This window comes from Erithacus rubecula (assembly GCF_903797595.1).
Source record: "Erithacus rubecula genome assembly, chromosome: 3".
In the NCBI taxonomy this organism is placed as follows: domain Eukaryota; kingdom Metazoa; phylum Chordata; class Aves; order Passeriformes; family Muscicapidae; genus Erithacus; species Erithacus rubecula.
Genome location: NC_136689.1, coordinates 65,669,374 through 65,690,934, shown reverse-complemented (window position 1 = coordinate 65,690,934; position 21,561 = coordinate 65,669,374). Strand labels below are relative to the sequence as shown.

General features: G+C 41.3%; 2 protein-coding genes across 4 annotated transcripts in view; one reads left to right on the top strand and one right to left on the bottom strand.

Moving 5' to 3' along the window:
• Positions 1–4,378: 4,378 nt before the first annotated feature.
• On the top strand, positions 4,379–5,441 carry PPP1R3G (protein phosphatase 1 regulatory subunit 3G). The gene has a single exon (XM_079299457.1). The coding sequence runs from the start codon at positions 4,523–4,525 to the stop codon at positions 5,363–5,365; it is 843 nt and encodes a 280-aa protein (XP_079155583.1). The 5' UTR covers positions 4,379–4,522; the 3' UTR covers positions 5,366–5,441.
• Positions 5,442–13,596: 8,155 nt separating this feature from the next.
• The window catches only part of LYRM4 (LYR motif containing 4), an 83,522-nt gene continuing 75,557 nt past the window's right edge, over positions 13,597–21,561 (bottom strand). For all 3 annotated transcript variants that reach the window (XM_079299458.1, XM_079299459.1, XM_079299460.1), the window contains one exon: positions 13,597–13,974. Coding sequence is in view for 2 of the 3 variants with exons in the window: in XM_079299460.1 (XP_079155586.1) it covers positions 13,818–13,974 (157 nt within the window). In the remaining variant the exon portion in view is untranslated. The remainder of the gene's footprint in view (positions 13,975–21,561) is intronic.

Sequence of the window (21,561 nt, the reverse complement as noted above, 5' to 3'; positions counted from 1 at the left end):
CATGAAGTATGGCTGTGATTTTATACCAGATGCAGGGAAATCTTGGACCTACTGAAATCAATGTCAAAACTCCACCTTCAGCATTTCACCCAAATGAAGAGACATTCCTTGCCTTACTGCCAAATACTTGGACTTAGTAATTGAAAAGGATATTCAACATCATCATAGAAAACACAGAAAATCATTGCTGTAGTTCAGAAAAACTGAGTAAGTGTAATATTTTCATGCATTTAATCTCATTAGGAACATCAGATGAAAGTCTGTTGAGACACAAGAAAAATTATACAGCAGAGATCTCTAAAAGTGCTGAGAGACTCAGAGTTCTAATGGGTTTTGTTTGCTGGGCATCCTGCAGAAATTACATTTAAATATTTGTATTTAAGATTTGGAAATTAAAGTAATCACTTCCATCTATTTGTTTCCATTTCAGTACTTTCCCCATAATGGACTTAATGCATGCCTTTTTAAAATACAGCTGCTTGGTTTTCCTGCATAAAGAAGGAAATTAGGTCTAATAATCTAACTTCTGAATAATTTCTGATCATATTGTATAGACCCACTGAGTTTTTCAGTGTTTGACCGTCCTCGTAAACAAAGTAAACTGAAAATCCTATCCTCATTAGAAACACAGATAAGCTAGAATTTCATGGAGCATCTTTTTTTTTTTTCCCTTAAATAATTGAGGAGGCTATTAATATCCTTGCTGGAATTTTTGTATAAAAACATGACTGCTACAACCAGGATAAAGAGCTACGTAATTTTCAAAGCAAAGCAAGAATATTGTTTGAATGAATGCTGCTAGCATTTGAAAAAGGTGGTATTAATTTTGTGTGTGAACTGTTATAATCTCTGCATATTTCTAAATCCCTGTAAATTGTTTCATAGGGCTTAGGAGTTTATGACTCATTCACATTTTCTGACAAGCTATTGTCATGAGAGATCATAAGTAGGAAATTGGAGAGATCTGGCATATTTGAACTAGGTACATCCAAAAATTGAATACTTTACCTTGGACTAACTGGAAAATCTCCTAGCCCTGGGTTTGAAAGTTGAGGATAATATTAAAAGTGCATTAAAAGTAATTATGAACAGTATTTGAATGGGTTTCTGTTTTACATTGTGTGGTTGAGTTGAATCTACAGATTTCTCCAGTTACTTGACTCTGGGTGTCTGCAAACAAATATTTTCATATTAATTTTCTGTTCAGATGATGACAACTATTGATCTGAGCATCTTGACCAATTTATCAAACTCCATATAAAATATAGCTCCAACCCAAAATCCCTGACCTAATGACTCCTGAGAAATACATTCCCATGCAATCATAGTGAGAACTGAAAAGCAATACCGTGGGTTGCTTACCAGTGATTTTCACATTCTTTTTTTTTTTATGCCATTTTCAGTAATCATCTTAGGATGCAAATGCTTCTGCAAAATGTGTATGCTGTTTGCAGGATGGGGTCAAGGTGGGCTGTTGTGAACAAGAAGCAGGGAAATGAAAGAAAGTGCTGTGTTGATCCTGTGTGTAGTTGATAATCCTAAACATAATCTGGTCCAAGATCAGGGAATGCAAAAAGCCTCATGGCTGCTAATAATGCTATCTCTCTTTTACTAGGAAATCCCTCAGCTTTAATCACATTTTCTTTAATAGCAAATGTGGTAAATAGTACTTGGAAGCCTGAGACCATTCTTTTAGGAGAAGCCATTTTAAAACATGTAAGAGAATACTAAATGCCTCCTTAACTAAAGTGCTCTGGCAGGCTTTGGTGGGTAGTTGAACATCTGTTCTAAAGGTTTATCTGATTTTAAATTACTCCTTTCAAAATGGTAGCAACCGATTCCCACTAAAATATGAGTTTGTATGCCGTTAATTGCCTGATTTTATTTATTTTCCTGCAATATGGATTCATGTTGGCTTAACTGCTTTTGCTTATTTTCTATGAATTGTAGTTCTTTTTGCAGGCCTGTCTCCAAGAGATATGGAACATATAAGAAGTGTGTATTAATTGCTACCATATTACTTACTCTTATCAATATTTACAGTTGTTTTCTCTTTTTGCTGTCCCTTATTTTGCTTAAACCTTTCACATTACTCTGAAATTTCTAGTAGTCCAAATGGTATTGCCTTATGAGCAAATGGCAAAATTTTTTCCCTTTGCTGTTTAAAACATTTGTTAATGATTTGGCAAGCTGAGATAGCTTCCACATGAGGAAGTAAGGGCTGGTTTCTTCATTTCTGCTTTCCTCACCATATAATAGAGAGCGTTTCAAGAAATTAAAGTAGCAGTATGCTATTTAGGTAAGGGCTCTTGAACATACTGTATGTTTTAAGCACCCTTTTCCTACACATAATCCATTCCTTTTTTTTCTTTCCAGCTTGGTAATTTGAGGTGCCACAAGCCTCAGAGAGGTGAGTGAGGAGGTGTCACTTCCAGGCATAAGTAAGAAAGTGCTTGCAGCCTGTTTTCATCACAGTGAGTGTTACTTAACAGGAAAGTGTTTGGGAGAGACCCAAAATTTCCACTGCTCTGCTAGAGATACCAGCAGGTTGGGAGTGACGATGCAAACAGGTGACACCAGCACCTTTGCTGCTGTCCAGGAAGGGGACAACTGCGTTCCTCCTTCCTGTGCTGCACCCCAGAGCTCAGCTGGGAACTCAGCACCACGGTCTGTGGTTTAGCACCATGAAGCTGAGGCTGGCTGGTTCCAAGAGCTGAAGGAGCAGACAAGGCAAAGGAACCCTCCCATGAAGGGTTTAGCCAACAGCCTGCCGAACCTGGCATCTCACAGCAGAGCTGGTGATCAGCAGCTGATGGCAAACTGGGGTTTAGTATGTTTCACCAGCACAGAGGGTGCCAGCCAGGATGTTTGTCCTTTTCCTCTTCTTACAATGCCCTAAATCAAATGATAAACAAATACTGAGTAGTCAGATTATCCCAAGGAACTGCTCACTCTGCAGCTCCTCCGCCAAGGTGTAGCAAGAACACCCTCACAGCAGTGCCTGCTAAGAAAACTGCTGGGTGATGTTCCTGCTGCTTTGACATTCATTCCTCTGCGAGACCCAGACTGCACACTCAGTTGAACTGCAGTGTATTCACTCACACTGGGAGGCTGCTTTCTGGCAACCAGACTGATGCTAAAAATAAAACAACCTATGCAAAACAAACAAAAAACCTCCTTGCTAAATCCATAGTGGGAGTATGTTGCTTCAAAAAGCACTGGGTTGTCTGCATATGTTTTTTAGTGTCTCTTCCATGAGGAAAAGAATGGAGGGAAGTTTAATAATGTAGCATTTTTGCAATCATCCGTGCAAATCACCCCAGACAATAGCTGTGGCATGCACAAAGTGTAGAACCAAATTTGAAAACTTCTCAGATGCAGACCTCATCCTAGTTATAAAAACATGCTGTTATAAGGATGCTGTTTACTATGCGTCATGCCTACAAAATAAAATTGAAAGGGACACTACTTCTCTTTATTTATTTAGGGTCGATGTCTGTATTTTGTTTTCCTTTCTTGATTTTCAGTTTTTAATTGGAAACTTTGGAGATAGCCTGGCCTTCTCGAAGGGTGTTTGTGCACAAGTGTGTGCCTCCTGAGCCTTTGGACTTGATTTTACACAAGTAAGAGTAGAGTTAGTACCGGGTGTGGGTAAAAAAAAAAAAAAAAAAGAGATTTGCTTACAAAACTTACTTTTAAAAGTTAATGCCTTTGGAGTTTGTTTTACCTTTGGGGTTTTGTCCTCGAGCTCTGGTCTCAAAGATTTTCTCTGCAGTTAGGATGGGTGGAAATGGATTTACACACAAAAGCCGGGGGTGTCACAGACTCCCAGCAGCAGACGAGCGCGGCTCACGGGCAGCCCCCAGCCCTTGTTACGCCCAGGCCGGCGGGGAGGGCGGCGGCTCAGCCCCGGTCCCGAGGGGCCGCTCACCTCCCACCGCCTCCCGTTCCCTGAATGGATGGATGGATGGAACTCCTCGGTGATGCCAGCCTGGGGCTGGGGGGCTCCTGCTTAATCCTCACCCTCCGGGCTCTTTCTCCGCTGAACCTCCGACGGGTGGAAGCCTAGATAACGACGACGGTATGATGATGATAATAACAGACAATAATAACTAACGAATCACAGTAACAAGGAAGCCTGCTCCGGCAGCCCCCGGCCTGGCTGTGCGGGCGGGGGGCCCCGCGGGGCGCCTCTCCCCGCCGCCGTCGCCGCTCCAAGCCCGTAAACTCGGAGCGTTGCTCGCTGCTCGCTGCTCCGCGCCCTGGTAACCGCGGCCCCCGCGGGCGGGAGGACGTGCGGGGCCGCCCGTCGCGGCTGTTTCCGCGTCGCCCGTCCAGGGAGGTCCCGCCCCCGCCCGCCGCCGCCCCAGCCCCAGCCCCGGCCCCGCGGGGAGGCTCCGGGGCCGGCGGGGGGGCGCGCCCCCAGCCCGGGGCCTGCGGCGGGGGCGCCGGATAAAGCGGTGCCGGCCCGTCCGCCTCCGGCACAGGGGCGGCCGGGACGGGCCCAGCGGGGCGCCCCGCCATGGCGAGCCCCGCACGCCCGCGGCAGGAGCTGGCGGCCGAGGAGCGGCGGCTCCGCGGCGCGGCCCCGACGGGGCCCCGGGACGCCAAGCGGGAGGCGGCGGGGGAGCGGCTGGTGCTGCTGGAGCTGCGCCGCTGCGGGCGGCCGCCGTCCCCCGGCCCCGGCGAGCGGCAGGAGGAGGGGGAGGAGGAGGAAGAGGAGGGGGAGGCGGCGGCGGCGGGCGAAGATTGCTGCGGCAAGTGCAAGAAGCGGGTGCAGTTCGCCGACTCGCTGGGGCTGAGCCTGGCCAGCGTCAAGCACTTCAGCGACGCCGAGGAGCCGCAGGTGCCGCCCGCCGCGCTGTCGCACCTGCAGAGCCCGCCCGGCGAGGAGCGGGACCCGCCGCCGCCCGGCGCCGAGCCGCCGCCCGCGCTGCTGCTGGTGCCCGACTTCCCCGACGGCGGCGAGCCCGGCGCCGAGCGGCTGCGGCGGCAGCGCGTCTGCCTGGAGCGCCTGGGGCGGCCCGCGGCGCCCACCGACGTGCGGGGCACCGTGCAGGTGCTGGGCGGCCCCGGCCCCAAGGAGGTGACGGTGCGCTACACCTTCAACGAGTGGCTCTCCTTCGTGGACGTCCCGGCCGCGCCGCTGCCCCCCGAGCCGCCGGCCGAGCGCTACGGCTTCACCCTGTGCGTCCCGCCGAGCCTGCGGGAGGGCTCGGCCCTGCACTTCGCCATCCGCTACCGCAGCCCGCAGGGCGAGTTCTGGGACAACAACGGCGGCCGCAACTACACTCTGCGCTGCTGCGGCTGCCCCGGGGGCGGCCCCGCCGCCGCCCCGCCGGCCCCCGCCGCCCCCCGCTACTGACGGGGCCGAGGGCGAGCGGAGCCGGGGCCGCCCGGCCGGGCCGGGCCGGGCAGCGGCACCGCGCCCGGAGCGGGGCCCGGCTCGGGAGGGAGGCGGCCAGAGCGCCCAGGGACTGCCCCGAGTCTGGGGGTTTCGAGCAGGAGCTTCAGTTTCTGCCAGCGGAAGATGGATGTGCGTAGGCTCGCATTGCTGTGGCTTGTGGAATTGTTCTCCTTTTTGGTTTTTTGTCTTTTTAATTTTTGTTTTTTTTTTTGAGAGAGAGAGAGCGCAGGGAGACTGAGTAGCGTGGGCTTTGCTTTTCCCCTCCTGAAGTGCATTTTTGAGGTCTTGATTTGGGCTTGACTCCACTTACTCGATTAGTCAAGAGCACTCGTGTGAGAACTTGGTGGCGTGTTCGCTACAGATTTAACTTAGGATCCCAGTTTTCCTGTTCTCAGATCCATTTGAAAGACACAATACTGCGACAGCAATGGTGTGCTTTGTCCTTTTTTTGTTATTTTCTTTTAGTTCAGTGGACTCGATAACAACACGATTCACTGTTGCGAGCACCTGTCAAACCCGTGACAGGCTTGCGTGCCCGTCCCACCTTTGCCATGGCTGCGGCAGCTCTGAACAGCAGGCACTCTGTTTTGGGGCTGGATCTGGGGCTGGACTGGGCTGCCCTGGTTTTTGTCACTCAACACACTTTGATACCGCTCCCCAGGCTCGCATGTAGATCCCGTCTGGCTAATAGCAGCCAACAGGGACTTCTGCAGAAATGCTTTTGCTTAAAATAGACTGGTGACTTCTTTTCACACAACTGACAAGTCTAAAACCGGGCCGAAGGAGGAATTAAAACACTTGCTGACGCTGTGTTTATCAGGAGGACTTTGGTAACACCTTTGAGTCGTGCACTGTGAAGTGAAAGATGGTGTCCGTCTCATACACGGTTCTGTATTTTCAGATTTGGGTTCTGGTTTGGATGACCCTTCTCATTGAGGAATGGCCCTGCGATACAGAGAGGAATGGAAACAGTAACAAATGGAAACAAGTGCCTTAGTTCAGCTCTCCTTATGTTACATTTTGCACCACATTTCTCAAGTATTTATAATTTATTCAGCTTTTTTGCTACATATTTTTCTGTATTTGTATGTTGCTGGGAAAGGACTTTGTTGTGCACACAGCTGGACTTTATGGCGCTGGACACTTGAATTGATTTTACAGTCTTCACTCTTGCACTGCAGTCCTAGAGGTTGGCTACTACTGGTTCCCAACTCTTGAAATTAAGCAAAAGCTACCAATGCAAATGGGTTTGTAAGAATAAAAAAAAGTTAAAAAAAAGCCATAAAGCTCACCATTACACATTTTTTCCCCCCAGTTTAGCAAAATGTAACAGGAAGCTTCACAGTTTTGCAACCTGTTGTGTGTGTGTGTCCTGACCAGGGATGATCCTGTCCATAAGCAGCATTTAGGGCTGGCAATGACTGCTGTCCTGCCATAGCCATGAGGCAAATCACCCTCTGAGTCCCTGACAGCCCCTGTGACAGCACCCCTGTGCTCTGCAGCTTGAGCAGAGCTGTGGTGTGAGGAAGCTTTACTAGCATGAGTGGAAAGTAGGTGGGTTTCGGTCAAGTTTTGTTCTGGCTCTTCTTGGGTTTTTTTGGTACAGTATCTCAAAATATGGGTTATTTTTTGTTAATGAAGAATAGATAAGACATTGCCAGAATGCAGAAAATTCCCTGACATGGATGTATGGTCTTCAGTAAGATCATGGAATGTAATTTCATTTTTCTGTTCTGAAGTGGAGCGTACCACAAGGTTTCTCAGGTCTTCATTTCCTCTGAAGGTGTAAAACATTACAATGCATTAGAAAAATACAGCATCCTTATAAAATTCCCCATGCTTGAGAATATTTTCAAGCCTCCCTACAGCTAACCTGCCTTTTGAGATGGCTGGAACAGACCCAGAGTAAAAGCAGGGGGGTCTGTTGGGGGAAGGACATGAAGCAGAGGGAGCTTCAGACTAAAGGTCCTGCAGTTCTGACTGCATGTGCACTGCTGCTGCAACACAGCCTGTCCTCCCTCCTCCCAAAAAAGCACAGTGTGAGGATACAGCCAGACAAGGAGGTGTTTAATTCCTTCAGAAACCATTCTGTTGTTAGACTGTATCAGTTGCTTTGAGAACCCACAGAGGGAAAGCTCTCTGCAGGCAAACAGAAGTTTGTACTGTTGTCTTCAAGTTACATGCAAACCCTTGCCAAAAAGGTTTTAAGGAAAAATAGTGAACTCTGCTACTTCCCTACACAAGTTTGTTTTAAGTCTATCATGGATTACAGGATGTTACATGGGATAACCTGGTATGAATTAGCCTTTCTTCAGATTGCTGCATCAATGAAATAGTGTGCTCTTAAGCTGATGTGTAGTGCCACGTCAAGATGGAGCCTTCATTTAAGTGCAATGTAATATTTGGCATTTCTGGAGCCCATTCCTTATTCTGTGCTTTGTTTATTAGCTGCTTCAGAGAAGAAGGAAATATTGCCAGAAAAAGGAGGGAAGGGATCTTTACTTAACAGAATTTAAAGGATTTAAACAGAATGAAGTCATATTCTGATGGCTGTGTCTGGGCAGAGGTGGTACCATAAAGAATCCTGGCTAGCTGTTCCTAGTGATAGAGGCCTGGAAACATTCTCTGGTGTACTATAAACATCAACATCCAGAACATGTAACATTTCTGTGTGCTTTTTAGATGTGTGACCTGAAATTCAAAATGCATGAAGAAACTTTCTTAGGCTAGACGGTAAAATCTACTGAGTGCTTCAGAAAATCAGTGCCAATCCAAAATCATGCCAATTGTGTTAATTAAAGCACAACATTTTTGTGCTCTGATACCTTGAAGTGCTTTTATTTGTTATTAAGAGTTACTTTTTGTGAAAAGGAGGAGAAAAACCTCTAAATGGGAGTCAGACATTTTTTAATAGACAGTAGATTTCTGTGTTCTTAAGATTTTACAGAAGCATAGATTTCCAAAGCAGGGTTTAAAGACAGCCTACTCACAGTTGTCTGTATTTCCACAGCTGAGGTTACTGAGAGCTGTGGAAATGCAAGCCTTTATCAAAGTTTACATTGGGAAGCAGTTGTAAAAATCCAGCTGGACCATGTGTGTAGCAAAGTCTTGCAAGAACACATCAGCAAAATCTAGGGCTCCTGCTCCTGGTCAGAGGTTGAGACACATGGCATAACTGCAACATTATTCTCAAAGGAATGTAATCAAAATGAAGTAGTTTTAATTCCATTAAAATCTAAAGGCCAGCAAAGTAAAATGTTAAGTGAAGCACTCTTTCTGTTTGGTTGCATTACTGTTAATGTATTTTATAAAGATTCAATGCATAACTTTTGGAGAATGTTCTCATAAACATGCTCCCTCCACTAACCTAAATAAGAAATTTAAGATTTATTGCACTTTTGGAAAAACTCCAGCTCCAAAGATTTTTACTTTATGCAGATTTCTGGTCCCCCACCGTGGATTAAGGACTTCTGTAGGAATAGCTGCCAAATGGTTTTATAGGTGTCTATATAAATGGAGAAAATTTAAGTTGAAACTCTGTAGGGGTAACTGTGAAGGACATAGAAGTTAAATCTTCCTTAAGCAGTTTTTTGCCATGTACACTTACTTTTAAATTCAGATTTAAATGATTCAGAAAAGGACTGCAAAGCTAAATTTACTTTGGTGTCATGAAGATCTGTAAGCTTGCATGAAAACTACTTCTGTTTTATTTAAAATTGGAGCTTTCAGTCAGTACTTGGAAAGTCTGGCTTCTGCTCCCATTGGCTTCCCTGGGATTTGGATCCAGCCCAATGTTCTGCAGGAAGGTAAGGGAAATGATCTAGGTTTAATTGTCCATTCTGTTCAGAGTCTTGTGTTACGGGGTTAGGATAACATGGCACTGTGATGAATGTTCATCTGTCTAGAGTTCAAAATATGCTGTCTGTGCATGGCAGCAATTAAATCACCTTAATTGTTTTTTCATGATTCTTTCTGAGAGAGGGAAAATTACTTGCCTTGGATTAGCATATTGCCAAAGACTGTTATAAATATTTATGGGGTGTACTCTTTCAATAGAAAGCCTGTACATTCTTCACAGGTCTCCACAGTTCTTTTTCTTGAACACAGAAGAGTAGTTACTTGAATGCTCTAAATTACCATTATTTCCCCCTCTTGCAAAGCTTCAGTAGATACTGGTTTAACAGTTAAAAAGGTAAGTAGTTTAGAAAGAAGCATCTCTTGCAAAACATATTTAATTACCTCTGTAAGCTGCAGTATTTTTTGAAGGTGCATATACTTGTGAAACAGACTTGAGAGTTCCAAATTTTTTTCTTACTTGTAGAAAATACAGAGTTTTGGAAGAATTACTGGCTTCTCTCTTTTTTCCCCCTTGCTTTCACATTAAGGCCTCATGCACTATTCTTATATTATAAAATAGTGAAAAAAGTAGCACGTAAACGCTCAGTTAAAGAGCTGCACAGATTAGCTTTTTTTTTAATAAAGGTCGTCAAGCAAAATATTCCCAAGGGTATGAAATAATTCTGCCTGTGTTAAGAATGGTGGAACAAAGCGAACAGTATAGTCCTGACTTGAATAATGCCAGGATTTCACTGTAGATCATTATGGAAAACTCAGGAAAACAGTCAGTGCACAGCTCTTTCATGGCTCTGTTTACGCGTACGTATGGTCTGTGCTGGGTATTGGGAGAGATGCATTTATGTTGCACTACAGGAAGTAGAGTTGAGGGGCTGGTGCTTCTCCATGAAGTTATTCTATCTGCTGGTGTTAGAGGGTAAAAGTTTTGCTTTTAAGGCCTGGAAACTTGGAAAGGTTTTTTTTTAAATAGAAATACCTTTAGAGAAAATGGAGTAGTAAGTTAAAATCCTTCTTAGCGTGTTTAAACACTGTAAAGCGTTCACGTTTCTCACTTGGGTTTCTCCTCCTAAGAATCTGTACCTCTGATATACCTGGGCATTTTGAAGCCGTGCTTTCGATGGCATAAAAATTTCTTGGAGGTTGTAACACACAACAGAAATGCGTGTCCTTTGACCAGTTACTAATATTAATCATATGGTTCCTTTTTTCCTTTCAGAATGCTGTTTCCAAGTTTATTCTGTAAAAGTAAGGACAAACTTCAGTATAGGCAAACACTCAAATTTTTTGTTCATACTGCTGAGGTCAATAGTTTGCTAAAATGCCGAGGTCGGGGAAAAACGTTTTTAATATAACACAAAAGCAAACTTGTTTTGCTAAGACATTGCAGCTTTAGTAAAGATATTTATTGAACTCTGTTCTAAGGAAAAAATATATACTTTTTGTAGTAGGGGACATTGTACGTAAGTCATGGGATCACTCCTTTGTGTTTTAACTATTCCTGTTGTTTACACGGCTTTGACAAAATCCAACAAAGCTTCTGACAGCGTGCCAAGAGAGATTTAATGAGTATTGCAACGTAAACGGAACTAGTGAAGCACAGAAGGTGCAGCTGTAAGAGCACAGCAGCTCCGAGGCTGGACCACAGTGCCAGCTCTCCAGGCTGCTCTCCCAAGCAATGAGCACATCCCTAGCCAAGAGTGAGAACAGGGCAAGTGACACCAACACAACACCGAAGTCATCCCAGCTAAAATTGGGCTCGACTTCCTAAGCCAGGTATGGCTAGCAAGTATTTTCCTTCCATAGCTTGTAGGATTTCAGTGATGAAGCATTTGTCAAGCTAAGTGTTTATAGAGAACTGGACATGTTTTGGAAAAATACCTTAAAATGGACATCAGGCAAGAGAAAAGTATATAGTGTCTTTGAATCACGTACAACTGATATGCACTTAATGTACGCTAACTGACTGTGCACTTACGTGTATGTTACAAGCAAAGGAAACATACAGGCCCGTCCAAAACAGGGAACAAGCATCTAAAATGTTGGTTTTGAGGAGTAAGTGGTAATATCTTTGTTAGCTTTGCATTCCTGTTAACAAGCTAGATAGTGTTACACAGACTTTTGGACTGTAGCAGCAGAGGTGTTCGTACCTTGCTTCTAATTAGTAATGTATAAATACTGTGTAAGTACATTATGTAAATACTGTATGACAAGCTGATCTGACTTCAAGTAAGAACTAATTTGTCCTTTACTCAGCTGTCTTATCCTCTGCAGTATGGACTGGGGACAGAGGGAAATTACAGAGCCCCATTACTTTTCCCCTCCTGCTTTGATGGTCCTCTCTGTAGATGGTATCTGAAGGTTACTACTGCTCCTCTGAAGGCAGAAATAAGTAAGGGAGAGGGAATCTGAGTGGTAACCTTGAGAAAGAAGGTTGGAGCAGATGCCATGAATTGGGACTGCAGTTCTATCTACCGCAAAAACTTAACAACAGAGTTTTCAGGCATTAATGGAAAAGTAATCTCCTTCATACTTTGGAGGGAATTAAAAAGACATTTCACCTTCCCATGATTGCCTACCTGTATGACAGCATGTATCATCTACAGCTGCATTCTTGTTGGATACAATGCTAAAAAACTTCACTGCATAGGTATTTTGGAAGAACTGATAATGCATTGAAAGAATTATCTTATTTTTCCATCAATATGGTGAAAAAATAGATTTGAATAGTAAAAATGTTATTGATGGAGTTGTCCCTCTTTATAAATCAGGGCTATGCTATTTATAAATATGTTTATTTTGCTTCCTAGCATACATTCTCAGATCTTGAAATGGTATGCAATGCTTGTTCCAGTAATTAAGCTGTTTTAGACAAGGATTTTACATGTACTGTTTTAGCAACCAAGTTTCTTACAGTATAAAACTGGCAGCCCTTCCAAGCCTGTGGCAGCCAAGAGTGTAAGATGTTACTGCTTTTCTGTGAGCAGACTGGAAGCTTAAAGAGCAATCTTCTTTCCCTGCACTTTCACCATTAACTTAAGTGCACTTAATTATCTAGTTGTGAATGTAGAGATTTCAAATACAGAATCTAATGTATATTACCTATTAGAGTAATTGAATTCTGTTTTAATAAAATGTTCACTAAAAGCAATTTACATTGCAATACTTATATACCTAGTAAGGGGAGAATTATTACTGTATTTGCTTTTTATCTGAAATTGAGAAGGGGGCTACATTTGTAGTCTCAGGTACACACTATTTTATTCTGTACACTGTATTGTACATATGAAATCCATTACTATGCATCTGAATTTAACTGTATAATATGGTAAAATACACTTTAAGTGGCAGTGAGGAATGGGAGTTTGTTCTAAATTAGACACTTTAATTAGACACTCTGCTTTAATAATGTTTTTACAGAGCATGAACAACACAGAAGAACATAAACAAAGATGAATTTTGTGAAGCAAGAATAATAAGGGGTGAATTTCAAAGTCCACAGTGCCATAGAACTACTTGTGAGCTTGTTTCTCTGCTTAAAACATCCCACAATGATTCACTGAAATTAAAGGAAACATTTTTCCCCTCGTATGCCAGCTTTGCACTGCTTAATTTTTATGCAGATTTCTAATAGAAAGCAAATTCAAGCACAGCACTGACTTGAGAAGAACCTGATCAAAAATTTTGTCTGCTTTTTTATTAATCTGTGGTCTTAAAAGTGTTGCGCATTCTATGGATTTAAGAATAATCAATAAAATGCTATTCTGAGTGTTCCACTTTTTCTAGGCAAAGCTTGTTGCTAATTCATGACTTACAGCACTTGAGTTACTGTTCCAGTTACATTCTTTTTCTTCTGCCAAAATTCATGATGTTTGTGAAAAAGGGAAATCTTTCATAAAGTGATGTGGAGCTTTCTGCTAATAGCTGCAACTCAACAAATTAAAAGACTTGGTGGTGAAGAAACATTTGAAAGCTCCCAAGCCTCAGTAATTCAAATCTTACATTCTGCTATTCTGATCAATCAATTGTTAAAAGTAGGACAAGACTGGTTATTAACTCTTGGTAACTAAAGAAAGAACTAGTGAAATTATGTCACCTCCCGAAATGTCAAGAGATGTTCTTCAAGGAAACCACACAATGCAGCTTATGATAGCTGTAAGTATCAAAGTCCAGGAGACAAAAATTCTGACCATCTCTGGTTTTAATACTTACTCATTTAATTTAGATGCTGGATATTTTAAAATGCAACAGGATCAATATAAACTTAGTAACTGGGTGAAGAGTTTTAAATCTAACATGTTCTTCATGGTCAGTGAGATACAAGGTAAACAGCAGAATAATGTATCTAGTTACAGGCAGTTTAATGAAGTTTTATTGTTGAAATAGGGCAGAAACTACTCCATCACATGGGACACACAGGCAAACAGATTTCAAGACTATCTTACATACTATTATGAATCACAGCCATTTATCTTAGAACACATGACCCATTAGAAAATAGTACTTTGGTTGCCAAAAACTGAGTCTCTCAGGTATTTATTCTGCTGAACAGACAAGCTCAGACATGTGCAGTGAGTTTATACTTCTGTATGTAGCACTGTAGGATGCTTAAGATGGTCCAGTGTTGCTTCAGGATCAGAGGCTTTTCTTGGCTATGTGTTTCCTGGACTCTCAATGACCAATTTTTCTGTGGAGTACAGCTGGCCAATGGTAACCTGAAATCAAACCAAAATATCAGTAAACAGGTTATAATTTAGGCTGCAAAAAAAAATCCCAAGAACTGAATAGCCCAGAGAAGCTTTTTCGCAATTACATTTTTATTTCTATAAACATTTCTTTTTGTAAATAATACACTTGTCTAGACCTTAAGAAAAATAACCAATATGTAAAATACCTGCACATATAAAATCTTGAAATAATGACATTGGGGAATATCATTTAAAGTTTAAAAAAATAACATTAGAAGTTACTACAGAGAAAAAGCAAGCAGGTTCTACGTTTAGAAAATTGAAAAGACAAATATGATGAAAAAATAAAAATATGAATATAATCAGCAGATATTTCTTATGCTTTTTGGGTGGAGATCCTAGATATAAATTGCATGGCATGGTATTATTTTCCAGTTCCTTTGGAATCCTAATTTAATTTGCCTTACAAATAGTGAAAGCAGTCCAACAGTTGTTAGATCAGCAGCAACATTTTACACACACCGGAGCAACCTCTTGTTCACGAGATGGAATTCAGGCCTCCTATATTTGTGCTTTCTAGTGCAATGAGGAAATGAAATATGACAAAAATGCAACACTGACGCTTTGACTCCTTGTTCTTTATCACTTTCTAGTCTGCCCCATAATATTGGTAAATTGTGGTTGGATGAGCAGCTGGCAGTTGTCACACACAGCTCTTGGCTTAGCAGCTGAGATGGGGAAGGAAGAAGTTTCATGCAAGTAGGGTAATGAAAGCAGAAGACAACATTTATTTTTAAAAGTATGGATTTTGGAGTTCACTTTTTAATATCTGTTCTGCCTTTTCTTGCTCCTTCTTTCTCCTTCAGGTCTGGGTACACAGTAGGTCTGTATCCTTTTCCCAAAGAAATAAAGAAGGTTTATACATTTAAGTGTTGACTTAGGACAAAAAAAAGGCTAGATGCTGAATGACACTAAATATGGTATATTTAGTAGAATTTAGTACTGTGCAAATGAAGCCTAACAGCAAGTCAAGCTCTCAAAGTAGTAAAAAATCACGGAAAGAATGTTTTTGGCATTTTCCGTTTACTATTTTTTGTGGGGAAAAAATCCTGGCTGCTCTTGAATAAAAGTTTCTCATCTATGCTCACACTCACATAAAATGTGAATAATATTGCCTTTTAGGAAATGAACTATTTAATCTTGATAAACAGCCTTGTCTGAAACTTGTAACACATTGATTTTAATCTTGAAATATTTATTACAAGAAAGCATTTACGAAGCTGTTGGTAAAGGAACAGAAGTTTTCCTTGCCAGAAAATATTTCCTTCTTTTGGCACTCTGAGCTAAGTTAGTAACAGCATACGAACAACCCTGATTATTTTTGAAGTCACTCATGAAATATGTTGCATACAGAATATTTAAAACAAAGGCCATACACAACTGTGGCATGTGTTACCAACAGAAATTTTAAACTGTCAACAAGTGTTACTTGTCAAAGAGAACTTGCTGCTCTGGGTTATGTGGCAGGCTATACACTTTAGTTGCTGCCTTACCACAAACCATGCTGAAGTACTTAATTTTTGTATACTGTGTTTTGGAGCCCAAAGAATCTTTAATCCTTTCCCACACAGTAGAGCAAATTTAATGGGAGGCTCAGAGGGATTACAAAAATGCTGAAACCTGAATTGCATTTTTTTTTCTCCCCCAACTGGGGAGATAGATGAGACTGAGTACGTGACTTCTCAGTCAATCATATTCACTGGGGCAGATGGCTTTGTAGGAGAAAGGTACAGCTGCTGTTTGCTGTCCCTGTGCCAACAGGTGATGTTATCTACTGCTGCACCTCTTGACTGCAATGCAATAAAAACACAGATTTATATGTGAGCTGCTTCCTTAGCAAACCACAGGCGTGCAGCATTTCAGCAAGTGCAGAGGCAACCAGTGCTGTGCTGTCAGTCTTTGCTGGGCTGCTGCAGCTTGCCTGCTCTGCTGCCTCCCTTCCAGAACCCCTGCCATGGCACTGTAAGCTGGACTTTGAAACCTAAGGATTTTTTTTTAAGCCACCGGCACTAAATTTTTAAAGTTATGATCAAGCCTTCCCATGTGCCTTAGACGAAACAAACAGACCTTCCATTTATAGTTGCTGAAAAATTCCCCATCTATAAACATCCCCTGCCTCAGCAGAAGGATTGCACCAGTATTTACACACTGACACTCATTAACCCTACGAACCACAACAACCTTCTCACAGTGTTCTCACCACCCGAGTCTAGAGAAAGCACTCCAGCAGCACGCACTCACTGCAAAGCATTCTCCCAAATTAGAGACCTAAGTGACTACCTATTGTGCTCTTTTTCATCCTGCATGTCTGTAGCTTGTACACTGCATTTACTCTTCTGGGAGGTGGCTGGCAGCCAGTGCATAGGTCAGTGCCAGGGCAGTTTCACTGACCACAGGAAACTTTAAGGGAAAAAGGCTCTATGATTTGCTCAGCAACTTGATTATCCAAAAATTTATTTACCTCTTTAGGTAACACATTGCAATTAAATTCCCCAGTAAAGAATGTGCAGTAAAGAACCACTTTGTCATCAGGAGAAGACAATAAATAGAAATATAAAAGTTGCTTCTCAGCTCCTTTTGAATTATTTGATGTTTAAATTCTGCCTGCAAAACCATGTACTTTGGTTGTGACAGGTCCAGCCCTCAAAACCTGACAATTTGTCTTTGTTCAAAGATTTAGTACAAGTCTAAATAGTCAGCTGTTTCTTGTGAACATAAAGACTTGTTCTTGAAAACCTTACTATTGCCTTCTGTCTGAATCCAGGAGAAGGCTCAGGGCTTCAGAATGGGATTTATCAGCAGATATGAGACAATAAATGGGGAAAAAGAAATCACTGAAGAGTAAGCACTAGTCCATCTTGTAACCCAACCATTCTCTGTTTATTAGGTATTTGTGTATTCATATGGAAACAGGTAGTAGCCCTTTGTCACAGCTGGGAGGAAGCAAGGACAGGGATTAGCCACTTAATGAAATTTTTCACTGCTATTGGCGCAAAAAAGCAAGTAGGAAAGGTTTTCCCTATATAACAGAGCATCAGATATGTGTACAGCGCTTTGCAGTAAGAATTAAATCATAGAATTAAGAAGAATTATAGAAGCAAAATCTGGATGTCCTGCAGACACTGAAAGAAGATGGTATTACCCTAAAAATTGAACAAATCCAGTCAAATCGACAACTCTGAACTCTGTCCTCCCCAAAGGTGTCTGTCTGGCTGCCAGAGTCTGACTCTCAGGGACACCTGTGGTGGTGAGCAGGTTATGTGGCTTCCATGCCAAGCCATGTGACAGATGCAATTGCAGTGGGACAGTGCTGGCCCTGGAGGCAGCCCAAATCCTAAGGGCAACCTGAATCCTAGGGGCTGCCTTCCCATCTTGCCAGCTGGTGAAGAAGATCATGCAGACCTGATGCTACTACTTGCTAAATACTATTAGGTTATCATCTTCAGTTTCTGAAGGTATGTAGCATGTCTTGTGTATTTTATTCACACAAAGATGTTACTTTGCAGCTCAGAGTTGAGGTAGAAGTGACTGCTCGTATTTCTGCAGGGCTGAAAATAAGGTGGCTGGGTTTTAATTTTTTTTTTCATTTCAATTTGCCTCACTCAGAGTGTATGGTTCTGCTCTGAAAAGTATGATGGCATCTTTCCTTGACAGCTCTGTATAAATGTCTGTCTACCTCAGTAATCACCACATTTTTCCTTCCTTAGCCTCTGCAGCACAAAAAGGTGGCCAGACATCTCTTTTTCCCATGTACTTTACAGAACTGTTATTGTGTGGTGTATAACCCATGAGCTCTAACAAATCCTGCTGAGCCCTGATGAAGACACTTTCTCTCACTGTGACTGAATTACTTGTCCTTTTCACCCTGCCAAACTTGCCAATCTCCAAACAACACCTGCTTGTGTGAGGTCTCACTGATAAATTTCAGGGTGAGTGCCCTAAAATTACTCAGGTAAGTAGCTAGGCAGGAGCCTTTCTGCCCTAAAAAGCAAAAAAACTACCTTTTTTTTTTTAATTTTTTTTTCCCATGCCACTCTTTATTTTTTGATGGCAGACAAAAGCAGGGGTGGCATAACAGGAGAGGGTGCAACACTATCACCTTATGTAGAATCAACTTACTGAACAATGCAAGGCCCAAACACATTAAAGTGCCACCACAGCATAGTAACATAAAAACACTGCAAGAAAGCAATTTCTTTAGGTGTCAGTTTTTAAAAAATTGATCTCCCAAGAGGGTCAGCACTGGAGTAGTAACAATGGTTTCCTGTTTTTCTTGAAGAAATGCTGCTCATAGCTAAAGATGATGTACAACAGATAGCTTTACATATTAAACACATTTACATATCATACATATACATATATATACATATATATACATATATATACATATATATACATATATATGCATGTATATGCACACACATATATATACATATATATACATATATATATGTTGTTATATACACATGCATAAATATATGAAAAATACAAATCTCTAAATATAATAAACATAGCTATCTTCTCTCCTTTGTAACAAATTTACAGGCTACCTCATTACAGCCAGGAATCACTTGTAAACATATGTATTTTCATGGTTCTTTATTATGGAGAAAAAGGAAAAAGTCCTGGGTATTAATATATTTATACCATACACGTGCACATATATGTATAAAATCAGGGGTTTTTTTCCTGTTGCACCTAGGAAGTTAACAGCTGTATCTCATGGGCACACTGCTGAATCTTAACTAGGAAGAAAAATCCCTGATGACACCACAGTCATATTGCATTTACAGCTGCTAATCTTGGCCTCTACCACTACATGAAGAAGTTTCACATTTGTATTTTCTGTCACGGTGACTATAAGATGCATCTTAAGTGAATGCTGACAAGAACAGAAATGTACAAGAATAAAGGTTATTTTAAGAGCTGGCAACAGTCTTGTAAGTTGTTTACCTAGAGTCTTTCCTATTAGATTATACCAACCAATCTGCAATCCTATTGCAAATTTAAGAGAAGTGGTTATTGTTCTTAAGAAGCATTACTTTTTCTCCCACACACTCAAAATTGGATATGCTACACACAGCACATTTTCTAAAATTTATTTCACATTTACTAAGGTCAGTTTAATGTCTTTGTTTTAAAATTAATATAGACAGCCATTTTTGAAATTATCTTTTACTGCAATAATAAACACACCAATGTGGTACACAGTAATTAATACAACTCAAATGGAACCAAAACCTCATCAATAACTTTAGGTCCTTGCCAAATTCCTGTGTTAGTATTAAATGCTGCAGGAGCCTTATTTATTTTTACTCAGGAAAGAATGTTGAAAAACTGCATTTGGCTTCTTAAACACACAGGTTATTCCAGCTCCTCAGAGCTGGAAAAAATATTTTGGAGACATTTCCCTTATTTTAAGTGATTCCATTTGTCTACACAGAATGGGAAAGGAAGTGAAGGAAAACACAGAGCTGAGAAGTTAGAACTATTGTGTATTTTACTTCTGTAAGCCTGTGCTTTGCAAATGCTGTTTTCTTTGTTTCTTTGTGCCATAACATATCCTACAATGTCTGTTACATGAAGCTTTTGAAAAGGCAGGAAATATTAATTTATTGCTACCATTTGTCTGGCTTTCACAAAGGTGTGAAGTAAAGTAAGACAGCTAATAGGTGAGAATGTATCTGGAAGTTAGTTCTTTTAATAATGATCAATTATGCAATTTTGTTAGAACCATATGAACCATGTGCACTTTATCTTGGACACCTTCATTTGGCCTATCAAGAATCAAGATAATGTATTTATTTAACACTCTCATTAATTTATTCTGTTGGCCTCCCTGAAGAGATACTCTTCAGTGAAAAGAACAGAAAATCTTATCTATTCCAGCAATAATTCACACATAAATACTGTGAGCATATATATCCATGTGTATTTTGTATATGGTGATCTAAAATAGCAAGGGATTCTTCTTTTTAAACACTTACTATTTCTCAGTGAAGAGAGCCCCTTTTTTCTTAAAATTATACAAACATGCTACTGACCTTAGAGACAACATGGGCATGACAGACATGGCCTTTGCTCCAAACAGCTACACCTGATGTAGCTTGAAGTAACAAGGGGAAAGCAAAAGGGGAATCTTTCAAGCCCCTTCCAAGATGAATTGTTCTATGATTCTATGAAAATCAAGTGGACTGGATTATGTGGTCCTTCAGTAAAGTCACAATTTCACTTCCCTTGTTTCCTGCAAGCCACTCAGTCTGCAGATAAAAAGAAATATGACAAGAAAGATGCCATCTCAAAAGTATGCAGGGCCCAACAGCAGATGGCTGCAAAGGGGAAGAATCTGATATTGCAGAGGTTACCTTACAAAGATGTCAGAGAGTGGGCCACTGGAAAACAAGCAGAGACTGATTTTGGGCTTAAACAGCCAGGTTTGGTACAACACACAGCCAAGGAACAAGCAGGTATGCACATGTAATGCTCTGAGTGTGATCTTTTCATGCTTTCAGCATCCTGGCAAGTTCCAGGCTCCCACCTCTCCTCCCTCCCTATTTGTTACCTGCTAATATTTATTTCAGCATCTTGTGTTTCTCTCGTATTTACATAAAAAGCCTCGACCTTCACAGAGCAGCTCAAACTCTTCAAAAAGCCAAACACAGAACCAGGTCTTCTAAAGAGTCAATCCCATGTGGGCAAAGGGGAAAAAAATTAATATAGCCTGATCTTTTCTCAATATAGCATGAAGATGAGAAAAATCACTCAGTTAAGATGCTGAGTGTGGCAAGGAAAGGAATATAAAACATTAATATTTGAAAATACAGAGACAAAGACCTGGATAACATTGTGCTGAGTGTGGTATAACAGGTAGTCTAGTAATGCTGAGACATTTGGTATGTAAATACCCAGACCATTCACAGAGGACCCTATGTTTCGCAGCAACTACATAAGCAGAATTCATCAATGCCAATGTGAGTGCCTGCCTTACTTTTGTTAGTAGTATAATACAACAGCCACTGTCACAAAACACACATTCTGCACTAGGCCCACGAAAGTGCTGTAATGTTTGTGTACTGCAGATACACTAACTCCACAATACATACAAAAAACTACATTGTCATTATTAAAGGAAAATATTTTATTCTTCAGTGTTTTCTTGGATCACTACTTCTAAGAGATCTTTGGAATGGAACAGTGAAGAAAATGTAGTCATTACAGACAGGCATAAGCAGATATTAAATGTGCTTACTGAGTAGTGTGATCAAGCAATTCTGCAGCCCTAATAAATTTTCATACTGTGAACTACTGCTGTACTTAAATGAGCTGCCACAACATTATGACAACAATTATAATTTAAAGACCACTTTTTACAACATTTGTGTTTAAAGTCAGATGCCACAAATGCAATGTACTGAAAGAATCTTTAGTCTTATTTTTCATGTAAACTGGGGAACTTGGCTGCTGGGGAGAGCTGCTAAAGTTACACAAAGATGTAAATGGCATGTCTGTAGTTTAGTATCTTTCAGAAAATGACCTGCCCACCTGTACCTCCCT

Excerpts from the sequence above, each read along its gene's own strand:
- PPP1R3G (XM_079299457.1), top strand. The coding sequence starts at position 4,523 with ATGGCGAGCCCCGCACGCCCGCGGCAGGAGCTGGCGGCCGAGGAGCGG.